Raw genomic sequence first — 15,083 nt, 5'->3', positions numbered from 1 at the left:
ATATTTTTATGACTTCGAAAAATATTTGTTATTATACATATAGTGATATTATGTATTTTTATATAAATTATATATATGCCTTATGCAAGGTGAAGATAGCGAACAGTGATCAATCTCATAACTCCTATAAGCAATACAAAATAGATAGTTGGGCAAATACGGACCCCTGGACACACCAGAGGTGGGATCAGTTGCCTAGGAGGAGTAAGCATCCCCTTATATAAAATAATAATCATATATAATACATTCAATCCAATGGGACCCTGGCACCATTAGTGAAAATTAAGAGGGAGTATCCGAGGATATTTTATCCCAAATAGTATGTATACTTTTTAATAAATGATGAAATTATATATATATATATATATATATATATATATATATATATATATAAAGAGAGAATACACACCTGTGGTCTTTCACTTTCATTAGCATGCTCATTTTTAGGTGACTCCATTACATCGCGAGCTGAAACATATCAAAATTTAACCCGACTTTATACTTAAATCGTCAGATATCTAAACATGTTTCATGTTCATTGATAGGTATATATTTCATATTAGTTTAAAAGAACTGATACAAGAAAACATTAACAGCATTTGCTACTAAAAATCGAATTTTACTCCGACAGGTAAAACATACCAAGAGTTCCATTGGTGCACAACTTAAGGGTTTCACAAGTCTTCAGCGGATCCAAACCTTTCGCTAACTCCTGGACAATAGTTGGGGCTATGAGATTACACTGGAAAGAAAAAAATAGCTATCAGTCTTTTTACAGAGAACACGACTTGCATTTAGAATAACATAAATTCTGATCGATCATCGACTCGAGTACCAATCAAGTAGCAATCTGTGCAGAGGGCACATTTCTTACATATACCGTAAAACAAATTCTAGCTGACGTCTAAGTTTGGTTCATGCTCATGGTAGATAAGTCAACAAAGAACAAACAGGATTTCTTGCACTTGTGTTATTCAGAATCGGAATAGAAATAATTTAGATGAATTCTTATCGATATTTTCAAATAAAGCAAATGTAATTTCAGTCACATTGTCATAGTTGGAATTTCTTTCTTTATTTAAAAGCAATTACAATTCACTATGACATCAGTATAATGATTTTTAAACATGTTTTCTATATGCTGCACGCATGTCCAAACATCAGACAAGGAATTGGTAGTCCAGTAAAAGATTTGCACTAATGAAGAACACTCACTGTGACTTTAACTGCATCCGGAAGCAGATTACATAGACTGTAAATAGTATTGTTAATTTTATCAACTGATGCATTTTGTCCAAGCTCTTGGTCCACTATATTCACAACGAATTCACACAGTTCACACACTGCATCCTGAAACAGAAACTGGCATATGAACAGTCATTCAGACATTGAAGATGTTGAGAGAGCATTATTTAGAAATCGTACAATGATATCTATACCATTGACCTTCAAATATCCCATTTTACATCTATCTCTGAAGTACGAGTGAAATTTCTCCTAAACTGTGCCTTAATTGATACTCTCCCATTTCAAACTGGTTAATAATGTTGATCTTTTAAAAAAATGCACCACCTGTCTCTCGCTATTTAGTTTTCTAATTTTGTCCACAACATTTTCAGAGTCATTTGTTGGATCAAAAACTAAAATGACTTGCACCAATGATTACCCTGTATTTTTAAAGCAAATGATTGAAAGATCAAATTACTGACATCAACATTGAAACTCTGTAATGACGATGACCTGAACCTTTAACCTTCTAATATCTACATCTACATGTAATATCCCACTCCTGGTATACCCAGGGGTCCCGTTGGGATCCGGGATAGAATAAGTCCTCTGTACCCCCTTTCTTGTCGTAAGGGGCGACTAAATGGGGCCGTCCTTCGGATGAGACCGCAAAAACCGAAGTCCCGTGTCACAGCAGATGTGGCACGATAAAGATCCCTCCCTGCTCAATGGCCTTAAGCACCAAGCATAGGTCGAAATTTTGCAGCCCTTCACCGGCAATGGTGACGTCTCCAAATGAGCGAAATATTCTCGAGAGGGACACTATACAACATTCAATCAATTCAGAGGTCCGTGTTTGCCCTTCTCTTAATTTTGTATTATTTATGGGATTCATGAGATTGATCACTGTTCGTTATCTTCACTTGTTCATCTATCAAGCTTATTGCATTCACTATGACAGTCACTCAATATGACTGTCACTGAATATGACAGTCACTGAATATGACTGTCACTGAATATGACAGTCACTAAATATGACTGTCACTGAATATGACTATCATGGATAGGACATACGTGAGATTCAATATCCGAGCTAAATTGACTGCTACCTTATACCTCTGTAGAGAATTTAAGATTGTGAAAGTAATATGGTACCGTACTGAGTGTATTGTCCCAAAATAATCGTCAATCGTATCCTTAACTCTGGTGTAGAATATTAACCCTGTGATCGCCAAAAAGAAAGTGTCTCTTAATTTTGCCATTTCGTTGTATTTTGCAAGTAAGAGACTAACAGATCAAGCCTTCGTATGTGATATTTATCTATTGTTTCGAAAGCACACAGACAGGCAAGTTACTGTTGTCCCCATTACTCGGTCGTGAAATCCAGGATGTAATGGAATAACATGTAGTTTGTAAGGAAGGGTAAATACATAAAAGGCAAGTTACTGTTGTCCCCATTACTCGGTCGTGAAATCCAGGATGTAATGGAATAACATGTAGTTTGTAAGGAAGGGTAAATACATAAAAGAGTATTCATACAGGGTTTACACAATTGATGGAATTGGCTAATACCTCGGGTGATGCTGCAGGGGGAATTCTCATTATTTTGTTTGCTTGTTCCCGAAATCCTCGTAGCAAGTCCGTAGCTGAAATTACAAGCAACATATCCTCAAATATTGTCACTTCTATAGTTAAAATCAAACTTTCCTGTTGGTTTTTGTGGACTTCGTCAAATCTATATGATAAGTAATGCCAGTATATGTAATGTGTATTGTACCACAGCGTGATAACGCTTTGCGTGGATGATGATACGCTTGAATAGCTCTATTCAATACCTTTCCAACGGTATAAACACGGGCTTTCAGCTCCACATATTTTTAAACTTATAGTCATTTCAGGAGAGCCAGTCGTTGACCACTGTTTTGAAAATGGTTGGGAAACGGGTTGAGAATATTGAAGAAATTAGAGCTTATATAAAAGTTCGCACACAACTAGGTCATTCGGTAATGCAGATTTTTACTGAATTGGGGAAGTTTATGGGGCTGATAAGGTATCTTATGAGAAAGGAATTTCTGACTGGCACAGAGTCCGTCAAAGATGCAGCAAAATCTGGTCGACCTGTGAATGTAACAGGAAAGGCAAATGTCTCAAAAGACAGGGAAATAATTGAAAGTGATGGCAGATACACGATTCGTGATATTGCCAAAGCTGTTGACATAACGTTATCGCGGGTGCATTTAATTTTGAAGCGTATTTTGAAAGTATGAACGATTTCTGCCAGATGGATGCCGATAGACTGACCAAAATCGGATACGAGCACAAACCGCTAAGCAATTGCTCAAAATGTTTCCCAAATTCAAGCAAAGACAATTTGCAAACATTGTTACTGGTAACGAAACATGGGTTCACTATTTCGAACCAGTAAGAAAAACTGGAAACAAAATATGGCTAACGGTAGAAGGTCCGCGATGGTCCGTAGTTGCCAAAAACAACCATAAGCACAAAGAAGGTTCTTTATTGCATATTCTTCTCATGTGGTGGTATAGCCGTACAAATTCCGGTGTCGAAGGGCAAAAGTGTTACAGGTCGGTATTACCGAGATGTTATACTAAAAAATCTCAAGAAACATTATCATTAACGACGCCCTGTGTCAGGATTTAGGCATGTTCGTCTACTTCATGATAATGCTCCATCACATACATCTGAGGTTGTGAAGCAATTTTTGAAGTCGAAGAAGGTTACCGTCTTGCCACACCCACCATACTCTCCAGAACTAGCCCCATGCGACTTTTTCCTTTTTCCAAAACTTAAAAAGTTCTTATCTGGTCGTCGTTACAAGCCCTTGGCTCAGCCATCAGTCAGTGCCTCAGAGGTCTTCCTAAATCAGCGTACCGTGACGCATTTCCGAAATGGATTCAATTATGATTGAAATTATGTATTTCAAACCGCGGAGAATACTTTGAAGGGATGTAATGTTCATTTCACTATTGAGTCGAATGCTTTTAAGATATCGTACAATACACATTACTTACACACTGATCCATTTGTACAGAGTTTCAACGTCTCACAAGTCTTTAGAGGATCGAGTCCATGGGCAAGTTCTTTGACTACTGATGGCGCTATGAGGTCACACTGCAAATACCAACAAGACGAAGAATGATGATTACAATGCCCACAGACCCTTACTCGTGTCACGCAAAACAATGTTGCCAAATTAATGAATAAAGTAAAAATAATTATCTTAAATCTTATATGATTCAATGCTATTTCGTTTAAACATATATAATCATAATTTATTATCTTAAAAAAAACCAAATCCTGTTACCATTACATAAAGATTTACATGTACGTGTAGAGCCATTGATTAGAAATACGAAAGATATCATCAAATGTTAGTTTAAAAGTAAAAGCACAGTGCATTTTCTGAATGATCAAAGGGAAAGAAAACGTCACGAAGCGTTTTAGCATGTACATGCAAGGTGAAGAAAACGAACAGTGATCAATCTCAAAAATGAGATTAATTTGAGAAGTAAGGACATGAACTGCAATGCTTCACTATAGCATACGTCATGAAGTGTGTTACCTTAGATTTATTTTTTATAGTAATGTGGTGGTTTGATATCTGTTGGAATTCCCAGTAGTTGAAAATAAACATTCTATATATATATCAAGATTAATACGCACAATATTTACCTTTTCAATATTTTTGCATTTGATATCTTTACAAATAGAAAAGATAGTCATTTCCTCATGAATGTGTTGCAGTTTTTAACTGCATGTGTGAATCTTGATAGATGTAGTAGATCCCGGTCTATTCTAACAGCTGGGAATTCAGACAGAAATGAAAGTATTATGCTAATGACTCTCGTTACAATCGGTAAAGCAATCGAAGTCAAAACATTAGAAATGTAAAAAAAAAAAAAAAAAAAAAAAAAAAAAAATCTTGCATACATTAGCCTGCTCGATAATAATCATCAAATATTTCCTATCTCTTTAATCTTCATACATCGATACATTACATTGCATTGCCACCACTTCAGCAGAAAACAATACAGAGAGCTGACTGTTATGCAATTCTTTTCTATTCTTAATTAATCTGGTAGCGTTGTGATTTGTCAAAATCCTTCCATCCATATAGCTCACGAAACAATTATATGTAGTTTCGTCAAAACACGAGTATTATTGTGCCCCTACAGTGTACACCTTTCTGTATACATGATAGGTATCTCACCATCGTTTACAAATCAACACAAAACTTTTCTCATTTCTTGTATCTATATTTAAATACTGAAAATGAAAATTGACAAATACATACCGTTTCTTTAATGGTGGCTGGAAGTAGATTACAAAGGGAGTACATGGTGTTGTTAATTTTATCCAACGAGGCATTCCTCCCAAGTTCCTGGTCTATTATGTTCACAAGAAATTCACAAAGTTCACACTTTGCATCCTTAAATGGAAGACAAGGGACTGTATTGAATTTTATAGGAAAAAACAACAGAGACCAATGGATCAATTTACGTAAACTTATACATAGCTACAAAACTATACATAGCTACACTACAAAACTATACATAGCTACAAAACTATATAAATGTACCTCCAATTCTTTCTGCTTTTCCCTTTCCTCGTTGAACTTATTTGCAACTTCTGCCAAAGTTTCATCAATAACGCCTTAAAGGTATTGGATATTGATTAAATTGATTTGATATCAAATACATATATGCATGCGTAGAGTATTGCTTAAAGATAAACTTTAATGGTTACGGTAAAAACATGCATTATATTTAACATTCATTGTTCGTGTGTTGGGATATTGTTCTTTCTTTGTTTTGTATCCTTTTAAGGATTTTTCAGTCATAAAAGGACGTCACCAACTTATAAGTGAAATGCCACACATTTAAACCTATAAACAGTGCGCAAGTTCATTGTAGCGATTGTTCTTCATCTATCAACGCCTGTCGCAACACGGGACATCGGCTTTTAAGCATCTTCCAATTCAATTCAATTTATTCTCATATTGCACAAAACAACATAGAGAAGATATACATATGCACAATGTTAAACAAAGAATTCAGTTGATGCAATGCATGGAAGAGTGTAGAGTTTATCATTTTTAACCTAGAAGGGGAACTCTCTTGTGAATTATATTTATGAATTTGGAAAGAATGACCCGCGACTCTCACCTCTGAGCGTTTAGTAAATCAGCAGTCACTGGCTATATTTACGTCTCAGGTTTGACGCGGTCAAGGTACACCTGAGCTCGAACTCGTAGCAGTGAGGGTTCTTTATCGTGCCAACGCCTATCGCGACATTTAACTTTTAAGGTCATATCTGAAAGACTCGAACTCACGACCGCCCCGAACAGGTAAATAGAAAACACTGTATGTACACTTATTTCTGCGGGCTTTGGTGGTAAAATAAAAGCGCCAACTTATACATGTAGTAGCGTTAAAATATGAAATTATATTGTAGTCGAGTTAGGTGTCCATAAATAGACGGGTCATGCGTATAGAACCACGACTTTGCGCATGAGCGGGTTCCCCGCACTGAGACACTCACTCGAAGTCAAACCATGTAATTTTAACCATTAACACGTATTGTATTTTCTATGTATTACCTGTGTGTCAGTTATGTCCGACATGCCTGTGTTGAACCTCTGCCATATGTATATATGTATGCTTTGCATTAAATGCCATGCTACTATTTACTAAATAGTAGTTGCATTTTCATATACCCTTGCTTTGTAATTGCTTGATATTATAACACAGCAAGAATGTCAACAATATATATATATATATATATAAGCAACGCTAAATCATGATTACGTTGCATCAGCTTCGACGGCATCAAATTTTTAAATTCGCTAAAATGAGTACATACACCGTACATCTCTAAAACGTAATTTTCTCACCTGAAAAGCCTTGTGTACAAAGTTTGATATCTTTACAAGCAGTCTGCGGGTCGAACCCTCCCTCTATTTCCTTCACAATAACTGGTGCAATTACTTCACACTTTCATACAAAGAAAAAGAAAGAAAAATGTATTTACTCACGTCTTTAATGCCTCGTTCACACGAAGAATTCAATTCGCGCTAAACGAAATCTGAACAGTGTTCACACGGAGAATTTAATGCGCATTAGTTTACTTCGCATTAAATTTAATGCGAAGCAAAATTTAATGCACATCTGTGTGAACGAGACATAAAATAACATTAAAGGGAAAGGCAACCCTAACCACATTGTTGTCTTTATGAATAAAGTATTACTTAGTGATATCGTAAATGGCAGTCTTTAACAACAAAAATCTTTGCTTAACAATTAAATCAATATTAATCTATCTTATATTTCAAATTACCCGCCGCTAATAGAGCGGCCATTGGAGTTTAATTTATTACGTCACACCGTCGGTTCCGGTTTATTCCATCAGCAGCACTGTAAACATGACAAGTCACGAACAGTTAAGTTTGGAGCCGTATAGATTTGAGCCCGTTCTTTCGCAAGAAGAATTTAAGAAAAGAAGACGTTCAGTCAAGTAGCAGACTAGGAAGATGGTACTCGTTTCTTCATACATGTAAATGTCTCAAACCTCAACTTGTCATTACGCAAATGATGGATCCACAGTTTACATAGTATTTTTTTTTTTAAATAACTTTGTTGGGTCAGGAATTTCAAGGGGGGGGGGGCTTTTTTCACATCTCCCCTTCGCATTAGTGTAATTAACTGCTTGAAAGGAAGGCGTCCAATTATTTACAATGTATTCGTAAAATCTACCACATGCACATCTTTGATGATCTTAGAATCTCATCAAAACCGGAATAAACGGTGTGACGTCAAAATTATTGATTTTTGTGGTCTTGAATACAAAAGAGTTCCGCATCATGGCAGCCTCTATAGATAGCGGGGATTTCAATTTTTAACGTTTTCATATTAGTACTGAAGCTTACCTAGGCCGTATATCAATAGAATAGTATGACAAATGTTTATTATATAACTAATCTTATCATTTATCATGTAAAATTGTTTTGGGTTGCCTTTCCCTTTAAATTGATGCACACGGAAACGTAACACTTACAACATTGTAATGTCCTTTACATGGAATATACAGTGATCTTGAATCATAAGGAAAGGGGAATTGATTGATAATAAAAGCATAATAATCAGGAGAAATAAAGCATGTAATAGTTCCAAATCCACAACCTGATGAAGCTTCTTTGCTACCTTTTGTTCAAGAAAAGGTAATGACCCTTTAAATACCCGATTAAGAATTAATTCTTTTTTATATTCTGAATAACCAAAATTAAGTTTAGACGTTGGTGATGAAACTTTATTCTTACACTCGGAACACAGTTGCACTTAGTTGAGTATAAGGCAGAGACAAACATTTTATCTTAGTAGTAAAGATTTTTTTGTGAAAAATAGGCAAAGGATTTTGTATTGACTATCACCACCCCGACTCACGGTTTGTTTGACGTCGGCGGGAAGACGATCACAAAGGGCGTATACTGTGGTTTGAGCAGTGACAGTGATGGAATTCCTGGCAAACAGATTAGTGATAAGCGTGCACACTTCACACGTCAGATCCTGAAAGAAGAACAAAAGCATTGCGTATGACGTCACTTACGACTATCATGACGTCACGTGAAAACAAGTGGCAGATGGTGAAGATGGTGGCGTTTATTTCTTGACTGCTTTTGTTCATGGTGACTTGTGTGTCTATAATTCCCATCAATATTTCACAAATATCGCAATATTTCCCTCCATCTTGAACCTGGTTAATTGTGGCAAATATGTCAAAGGTATACATTACTATCAGAATCATAATCATTCTAAGATTTGAACAAAACACAAACGTTTAGACACATATTTTGAAAAAGAAAATCGTGAGTTTAAATACATTCCCTATTTTTTTCGTCAGTTACTCTATAAACGACATTCTTCAACTGCACGAAAGGTGAAGATAACGAACAGTGATCAATCTCAAAACTGCATGTATCAAATTAAAGAATCTCGATTCCATCAGTTATTTCGTTACTGCCTTGACATGGACAACAGACACAAACTTGACCAGAAAACATTAAAAAAAAATTAGCGTCTGCTCTGTTCGAATGACGAAATGAAAAGGAGTAATCTATGACATGCGCGCAGAAATGAAAATAGGAATTTCGTACGACGAACCCGATGCATTTCCAATTTAATCAAGATAAAGCTGCACGAAATAACCTAGTTTATCCATATTAGATAAACCCCATTATAACAAACAAAGGAACGTGATGAATTCTGATTGATGAACGAAAACCTGTAACTTCAGTCTAACACGAAATCAACCTTAGATTAGTCTTCCATACCCGGGTTTCATCACTTGGTTCTTTTTGTGGAACAGCAACTTGAATGAAATTGTCCTCGGGTTTTGTAGCTATAAATAAAATGGTGTAGCCTACATATCTGTTCATCCACACTGCATATTTTCGTTAAACACACGTGATTATTACGTTGTTGCTATACATATTTTCATTATTTACACACGTGATTATTACGATGTTGCTATACATTTGTACATACCAGTACACAGTTTGATTAACTTGCAAATTTCCTCTCCAGTCACTCCATCGATTAAAGCTTGAACAATCTTATCTTTGTATTCGTCACACTAAATGAATTGAAATAGTTTTGATCAAAATCAAATGAATGAAAATAATTCTTTTAAGCATCTCTTTAATTTATGCAAGGAAGAAACATTACACCAACATTTTATTTAATGGCCCGTTAAAGCACCTCATATGAAATCTACAAGCTCTCCATCATTTCATGTGATTTTTCCGGAATGATGAAAAAAGGCATTTGTTTGTAATAAGAGATTTTAAAATCCAAACTTTGCTGTGTTTGATATGAACATCTAATAAAACCTGTCCAGAATGTTCCTCTGTTCTTTTCATATCATTCATCAAATCACAGTAAAATATGAACGCTAAAATCACAGCAAAATATGAACGCTAAAATCACAGCAAACTATGAACGTTAAAATTTCTTATTTGTCAGCAAAACACCTTTATATCATTCTGAGAATTATTTTTTTTTTTTAAATTCAGATAAAATAATTGAGAGATTTTATCAATCTTTCGATGATGAAATCATGCTTTATATGAGGTGCTTTAACGAATCAATGAATAAAAGTTTAGTGAAATGAGCCACTTTAAGAATAATAAAGATATTGTAAAATAAGGTTTCGATGAAACTAACATCAGATGATATATTTCATAAAGTGTTAATTAGTTTCCATGAAATGTCTTTTGGAAAACTTGAAATTCATTAAAAGATTGGCAATGATCAATATCCTTACAAATGCTTTGATCTCCGCCGGCAGACTGTCACAGAATTTCGTCACGGCTTCTTCAATCTTCTCCGTGGTAGCATTAGTTATCAAATATTTGTCCAATTCATTTATCAGCAGCTTGCAAATCTCACACTCCAAGGGATTGGCCTATAAGAATATGGCCATACGCCACTATATAGATCATCCCAAAACATTATTATTCTGATTAAGATCGGATGCTTTATTCTCGTAAACCAAAGTACAAAAGATATAGAGAAATACAAATACTGCAATATACAACACACAAAGTCAGGAACCAGAGTATAACAAAAGATATAGAGAAATACAAATACTGCAATACACAGAGTCAATACCCTGAGTATAACAAAAGAGGGGGGAAAGAGTAAAAAACGAAGAAAATAAAATACATATACATACACACACATATACATGCACCTATGCATTCGCAATACATAAAGAACATGCATGCATGTAAAAGAGTATAAATGAGAGACGCACCTTGTTTTATCTTTTTAAAGCATTCTGCCAATAATTATCAGAATGAAAGTTCTTTTTTAAAGTGTTCACGCTTCTTTAGCAACAATTCATAAAGTCGCAACTCAGTACCAGAAATTCGTACTATTTATGCTGCATGTTAAATCGTGATGATAACAATTCTTTCGCGAATCAATTAGACCTGGACAAAAATGTGCCTATTAAATGTAAATGTGCATTTTCACCCAGACAATTAAATGTGCATACTGTAAGTACAGTAACAACCAAACAATGAAGTGGGTCATTCTCGTACAAGTAGGCGTAGACACTTTTTGTCTAATCAATATACGGTTAGGCATAGACAATAAAAAAAAAAGTACAGTTAAGCATGGGCAATTAAATGTTTCTATTGAATGTACAATAAGGCGTAGCAATAAAATGTGATTATTGAATGCACAATTAGACGTCGACGATAAAATGTGTATAATGAACATGTAATTAGACATATACACCTATACGTCTTTAATGATCGTACAATAGATGTAATTGTTTAACAAGAGGCCCAAGTGCCACATCGCTCACCTGAGTCACCTTGGCTCATATTTAAACATTTTCCCTATATATTTCTATGCAAAACTTTGATCCCCCCTTGTGACCCCATCCTACCCCTGGGGGCCATGATTTTAACAAACTGAAATTTGAAATATGTCAGAAAGCTTTCATGTAATTATCAGCTTTTCTGGCTCAGTGGTTCTTGAAAAGAAGATTTTTAAAGATTTATCCTATATACCTGTATGTAAAATTTTGATCCCCTATTGTGGCCCCATCCAACCCCCGGGGGCCATGATTTGAACAAACTTGAATCTGCACTATATCAGGAAGCTTTCATGTAAATTTCAGCTTTTCTGGCTCAGTGGTTCTTGAGAAGAAGATTTTTCCTATATATTTGTATGTAAAACTTTAATCCCCTATTGTGGCCCCATCCAACCCCCGGGGGCAATGATTTGAACAAACTTGAATCTGCACTATGTCAGGAAGCTTTCATGTAAATTTCGGCTTTTCTGGCTCAGTGGTTCTTGAGAAGAAGATTTTTAAAGATTTATCCTATATACTTCTATGTAAAACTTTGATCCCCTATTGTGGCCCCATTCAACCCCCAGGGGCCATGATTTGAACAAACTTGAATCTGCACTATGTTAGAAAGCTCTCATGTAAATTTCAGCTTTTCTGGCTCAGTGGTTCTTGAGAAGAAGATTTTTCCTATATATTTGTATGTAAAACTTTGATCCCCTATTGTGGCCCCATCATACACCCAGGGGCTATGATTTGAACAAATGTGAATTTGCATCATATCAGAAAGCTTTCATGTAAATCTCAGCTTTTCTGGCTCAGTGGTTCTTGAGCAGAAGATTTTAAAAGATTTTTCCTATACATTTGCATGTAAAACTTTGATCCCTATTGTGGCCCTATCCAACCCCCGGGGGCCATGATTTGAACAAACGTAAATCTGCACTATGTCAGGAAGCTTTCATGTAAATTTCAGCTTTTCTGGCTCAGTGGTTCTTGAGAAGAAGATTTTTAAAGATTTATCCTATATATTTATATGTAAAACTTTAAATGACCCCATCCTATTTTTGTGATTATCTCTCCTTTGAAAGGGACATGGTCCTTCATTTGAACAAACTTGAAAGCCCTTCACCCAAGGATGCTTTGTGGCAAGTTTGGTTGAATATTGGCCTTGAGAAGAAGTCGAAGATTTGAAAAGTTTACGACGACAGACAACAGACACATTTTGATCAGAAAAGCTCACTTGAGCCTTTAGGTGAGCTAAAAATAGCAAATGACGGTACAATTAGGCGTAGACAATATAAAATACTGTAATTAAATGTACCTAATGGATGTACATAAGCGTAAATAATAAAATGTGCCTATCGAGTGTGCTGTTGAATGTATTGATACAAAAATGTACCGGTAAGTTTTAATACTTTACCTCAATTTTACGATTCAACTGAACTAGGTCTGAAACTAAAAATAAGACAAAATAAACAACTTATGTAGGTGCATCGAAATTCACAAGAATGGAAGATGAACGCTATTTACCTGAGGTGCAGAGTTTTAGATACACACATGATGATGCGGGCTCAAACCCTGCCTCCAAATGCTTGATGATTCCTGGGGCCATAGAAGTGCACTGCAACACAACCATCGTAATACTTGTTATATTAGATAGATAGATATATAATATAAATAGATAGATAGATAATAGATTTATAATATAGATAGATAGATAGATAATGGATATATAATATAAATAGATAGATAGATAGATAAATAGACGGATAATAGATATATAATATAAATAGATAGATAGATAATAGATATATAATATAAATAGATAAATAGATAATAGATAGATAGATAATAGATATATAGATAGATAGATAATAGATATATAATATAAATAGATAGATAGATATATGATATAAATAGATAGATAGATAATAGATAGATAGATAATAGATATATAATATAAATAGATAGATAGATATATAATATAAATAGATAGATAGATAGATAGACAGGCGATATCCGGTATAAGAATACATGCCGCAGCTGATGACGTACTAACTTTTCATGAAAGTCTTGTATATTTTAGAAAACCACGCTAATTCTTGATAGTTGTCTTCCTGTATTGAATACATGTTATGTGCACGTCATACTGTTCACCATAAACGGTGAACAGTTTCTTATGTAGGTGTTACCTTTTACACCAAATACTAGGGATTATGAAGATGCTTTGTTTGTAGTAGGTCTTGTACAATAAAGCATACACTGCCAACTAAATTCGTTAATTAATATGAAAGTGATAAATGATTTCACAGAACGTTTTTAAAAATACGAATTTAGTTGTACTTTAACTGTTGTACATTACCCTGCAAAACACAAAGTTAATAAGACTTAATTATGATATATTTTCTTAAATCGATGTTGCTTTTTCATGTTTAAGCAAAGTAAGTGTATCGTAGAGTCATAAATATGTTACGAATACCAATATCTTGAAGGCTGATGGAAGTTTGTTGCAAACTTTGTTAACTGTCACATTGATTGACTCCGACGAGGCGTTCCGTTTTAGGTACCAGTCTACTTCAGTTACAATCAGTTTACAAACTTCACATATTGGGTCCTGTTAATCAACAAAAGAACTTTATTATCTAAACGAGATGGAAAACCATATATAAATTCTGAAACTCTAAGAATTAAACATGCCCACTTTTGTAAATACTAATTTGATATATTATACAAAACATTTCAAATATTCATTGTTTATTATATACAGTGAAACTTCTCCAAACCGGCCCCTCAGAAAACCGGTTCTCCCTGAATATCGGCCGATTTTCAAAGTCCCGGCAGAAATCTTAACATTTCCTTACAAAGAAAGTCTTACAAAACCGGCCACCCCTGAAAACCGGACATCGGCCACTTTTTAAAGTACATTTGTTAACAAACATGTGTAATTTACCCTTAACATACCAGCCACTTTTTGAAGACAAGAAAATCTTGGCCAAAGGTTAAATAAGATCGTCCAGGTGTGCAAATTGACTGACCAACTGGCCAGGTATGAAATTATCCATCGGAGGTGTGAAAAACACTAGTGGCCTCTTCAATTTCTATTGTTTACCTGTGCTGTCAAGCGTGTTAATTGACACTTAGCTAATCCAAGAGACCCTTCCAAATTCTGTACAAAATGTAAACAAGAGGCCCATGGGCCACATCGCTCACCTGAGTCACCTTGGTCCATATCAGAAGATTTTCCATATCTACATGTATTTGCATGTAAAACCGTAGTCCCTATTATGGCCCCAAACCTACCCCTGGAGGCCATGGTTTTTGCAAACTTGAATCTACACTATGTCAGAAAGCTTTCATGTAAATATGAACTTCTTTGGCCCAATGGTTCTTGAGAAGAAGACTTTTAAAGATTTTCCCTATATATTTGTATGTAAAACTTTGATCCCCTATTGTGGCCCCATCCTACCCCAGGGGGGCAT

General features: G+C 35.1%; 1 protein-coding gene across 12 annotated transcripts in view; it reads right to left on the bottom strand.

Annotated features, from left to right (window-relative positions):
* LOC125671775 (uncharacterized) overlaps positions 1 to 15,083 on the bottom strand; it is a 35,860-nt gene that overhangs the window by 6,714 nt on the left and 14,063 nt on the right. For 7 of the 12 annotated variants that reach the window (XM_048907665.2, XM_048907672.2, XM_048907668.2 and 4 more), the window contains exons 8-22: positions 14,084 to 14,218; positions 13,135 to 13,225; positions 13,025 to 13,059; positions 10,567 to 10,707; positions 9,789 to 9,876; positions 9,575 to 9,642; positions 8,851 to 8,997; positions 7,142 to 7,241; positions 5,828 to 5,901; positions 5,543 to 5,677; positions 4,260 to 4,359; positions 2,800 to 2,873; positions 1,216 to 1,350; positions 643 to 742; positions 410 to 468 (exon numbers count right to left, since the gene is read on the bottom strand). In XM_048907665.2, coding sequence (XP_048763622.2) covers positions 410 to 468; positions 643 to 742; positions 1,216 to 1,350; positions 2,800 to 2,873; positions 4,260 to 4,359; positions 5,543 to 5,677; positions 5,828 to 5,901; positions 7,142 to 7,241; positions 8,851 to 8,997; positions 9,575 to 9,642; positions 9,789 to 9,876; positions 10,567 to 10,707; positions 13,025 to 13,059; positions 13,135 to 13,225; positions 14,084 to 14,218 — 1,482 coding nt within the window. Of the gene's footprint in view, positions 1 to 409; positions 469 to 642; positions 743 to 1,215; positions 1,351 to 2,799; positions 2,874 to 4,259; positions 4,360 to 5,542; positions 5,678 to 5,827; positions 5,902 to 7,141; positions 7,242 to 8,687; positions 8,811 to 8,850; positions 8,998 to 9,574; positions 9,643 to 9,788; positions 9,877 to 10,566; positions 10,708 to 13,024; positions 13,060 to 13,134; positions 13,226 to 14,083; positions 14,219 to 15,083 lie in introns of all 12 variants that reach the window. The other 5 variants (XM_056161173.1, XM_056161174.1, XM_056161175.1 and 2 more) reach the window with 1 other exon arrangement.

The sequence above is a fragment of the Ostrea edulis genome, chromosome 4 (genome assembly GCF_947568905.1).
Source record: "Ostrea edulis chromosome 4, xbOstEdul1.1, whole genome shotgun sequence".
Classification (NCBI taxonomy): Eukaryota; Metazoa; Mollusca; class Bivalvia; order Ostreida; family Ostreidae; genus Ostrea; species Ostrea edulis.
This window is presented reverse-complemented; position numbering and strand designations above follow the sequence as displayed.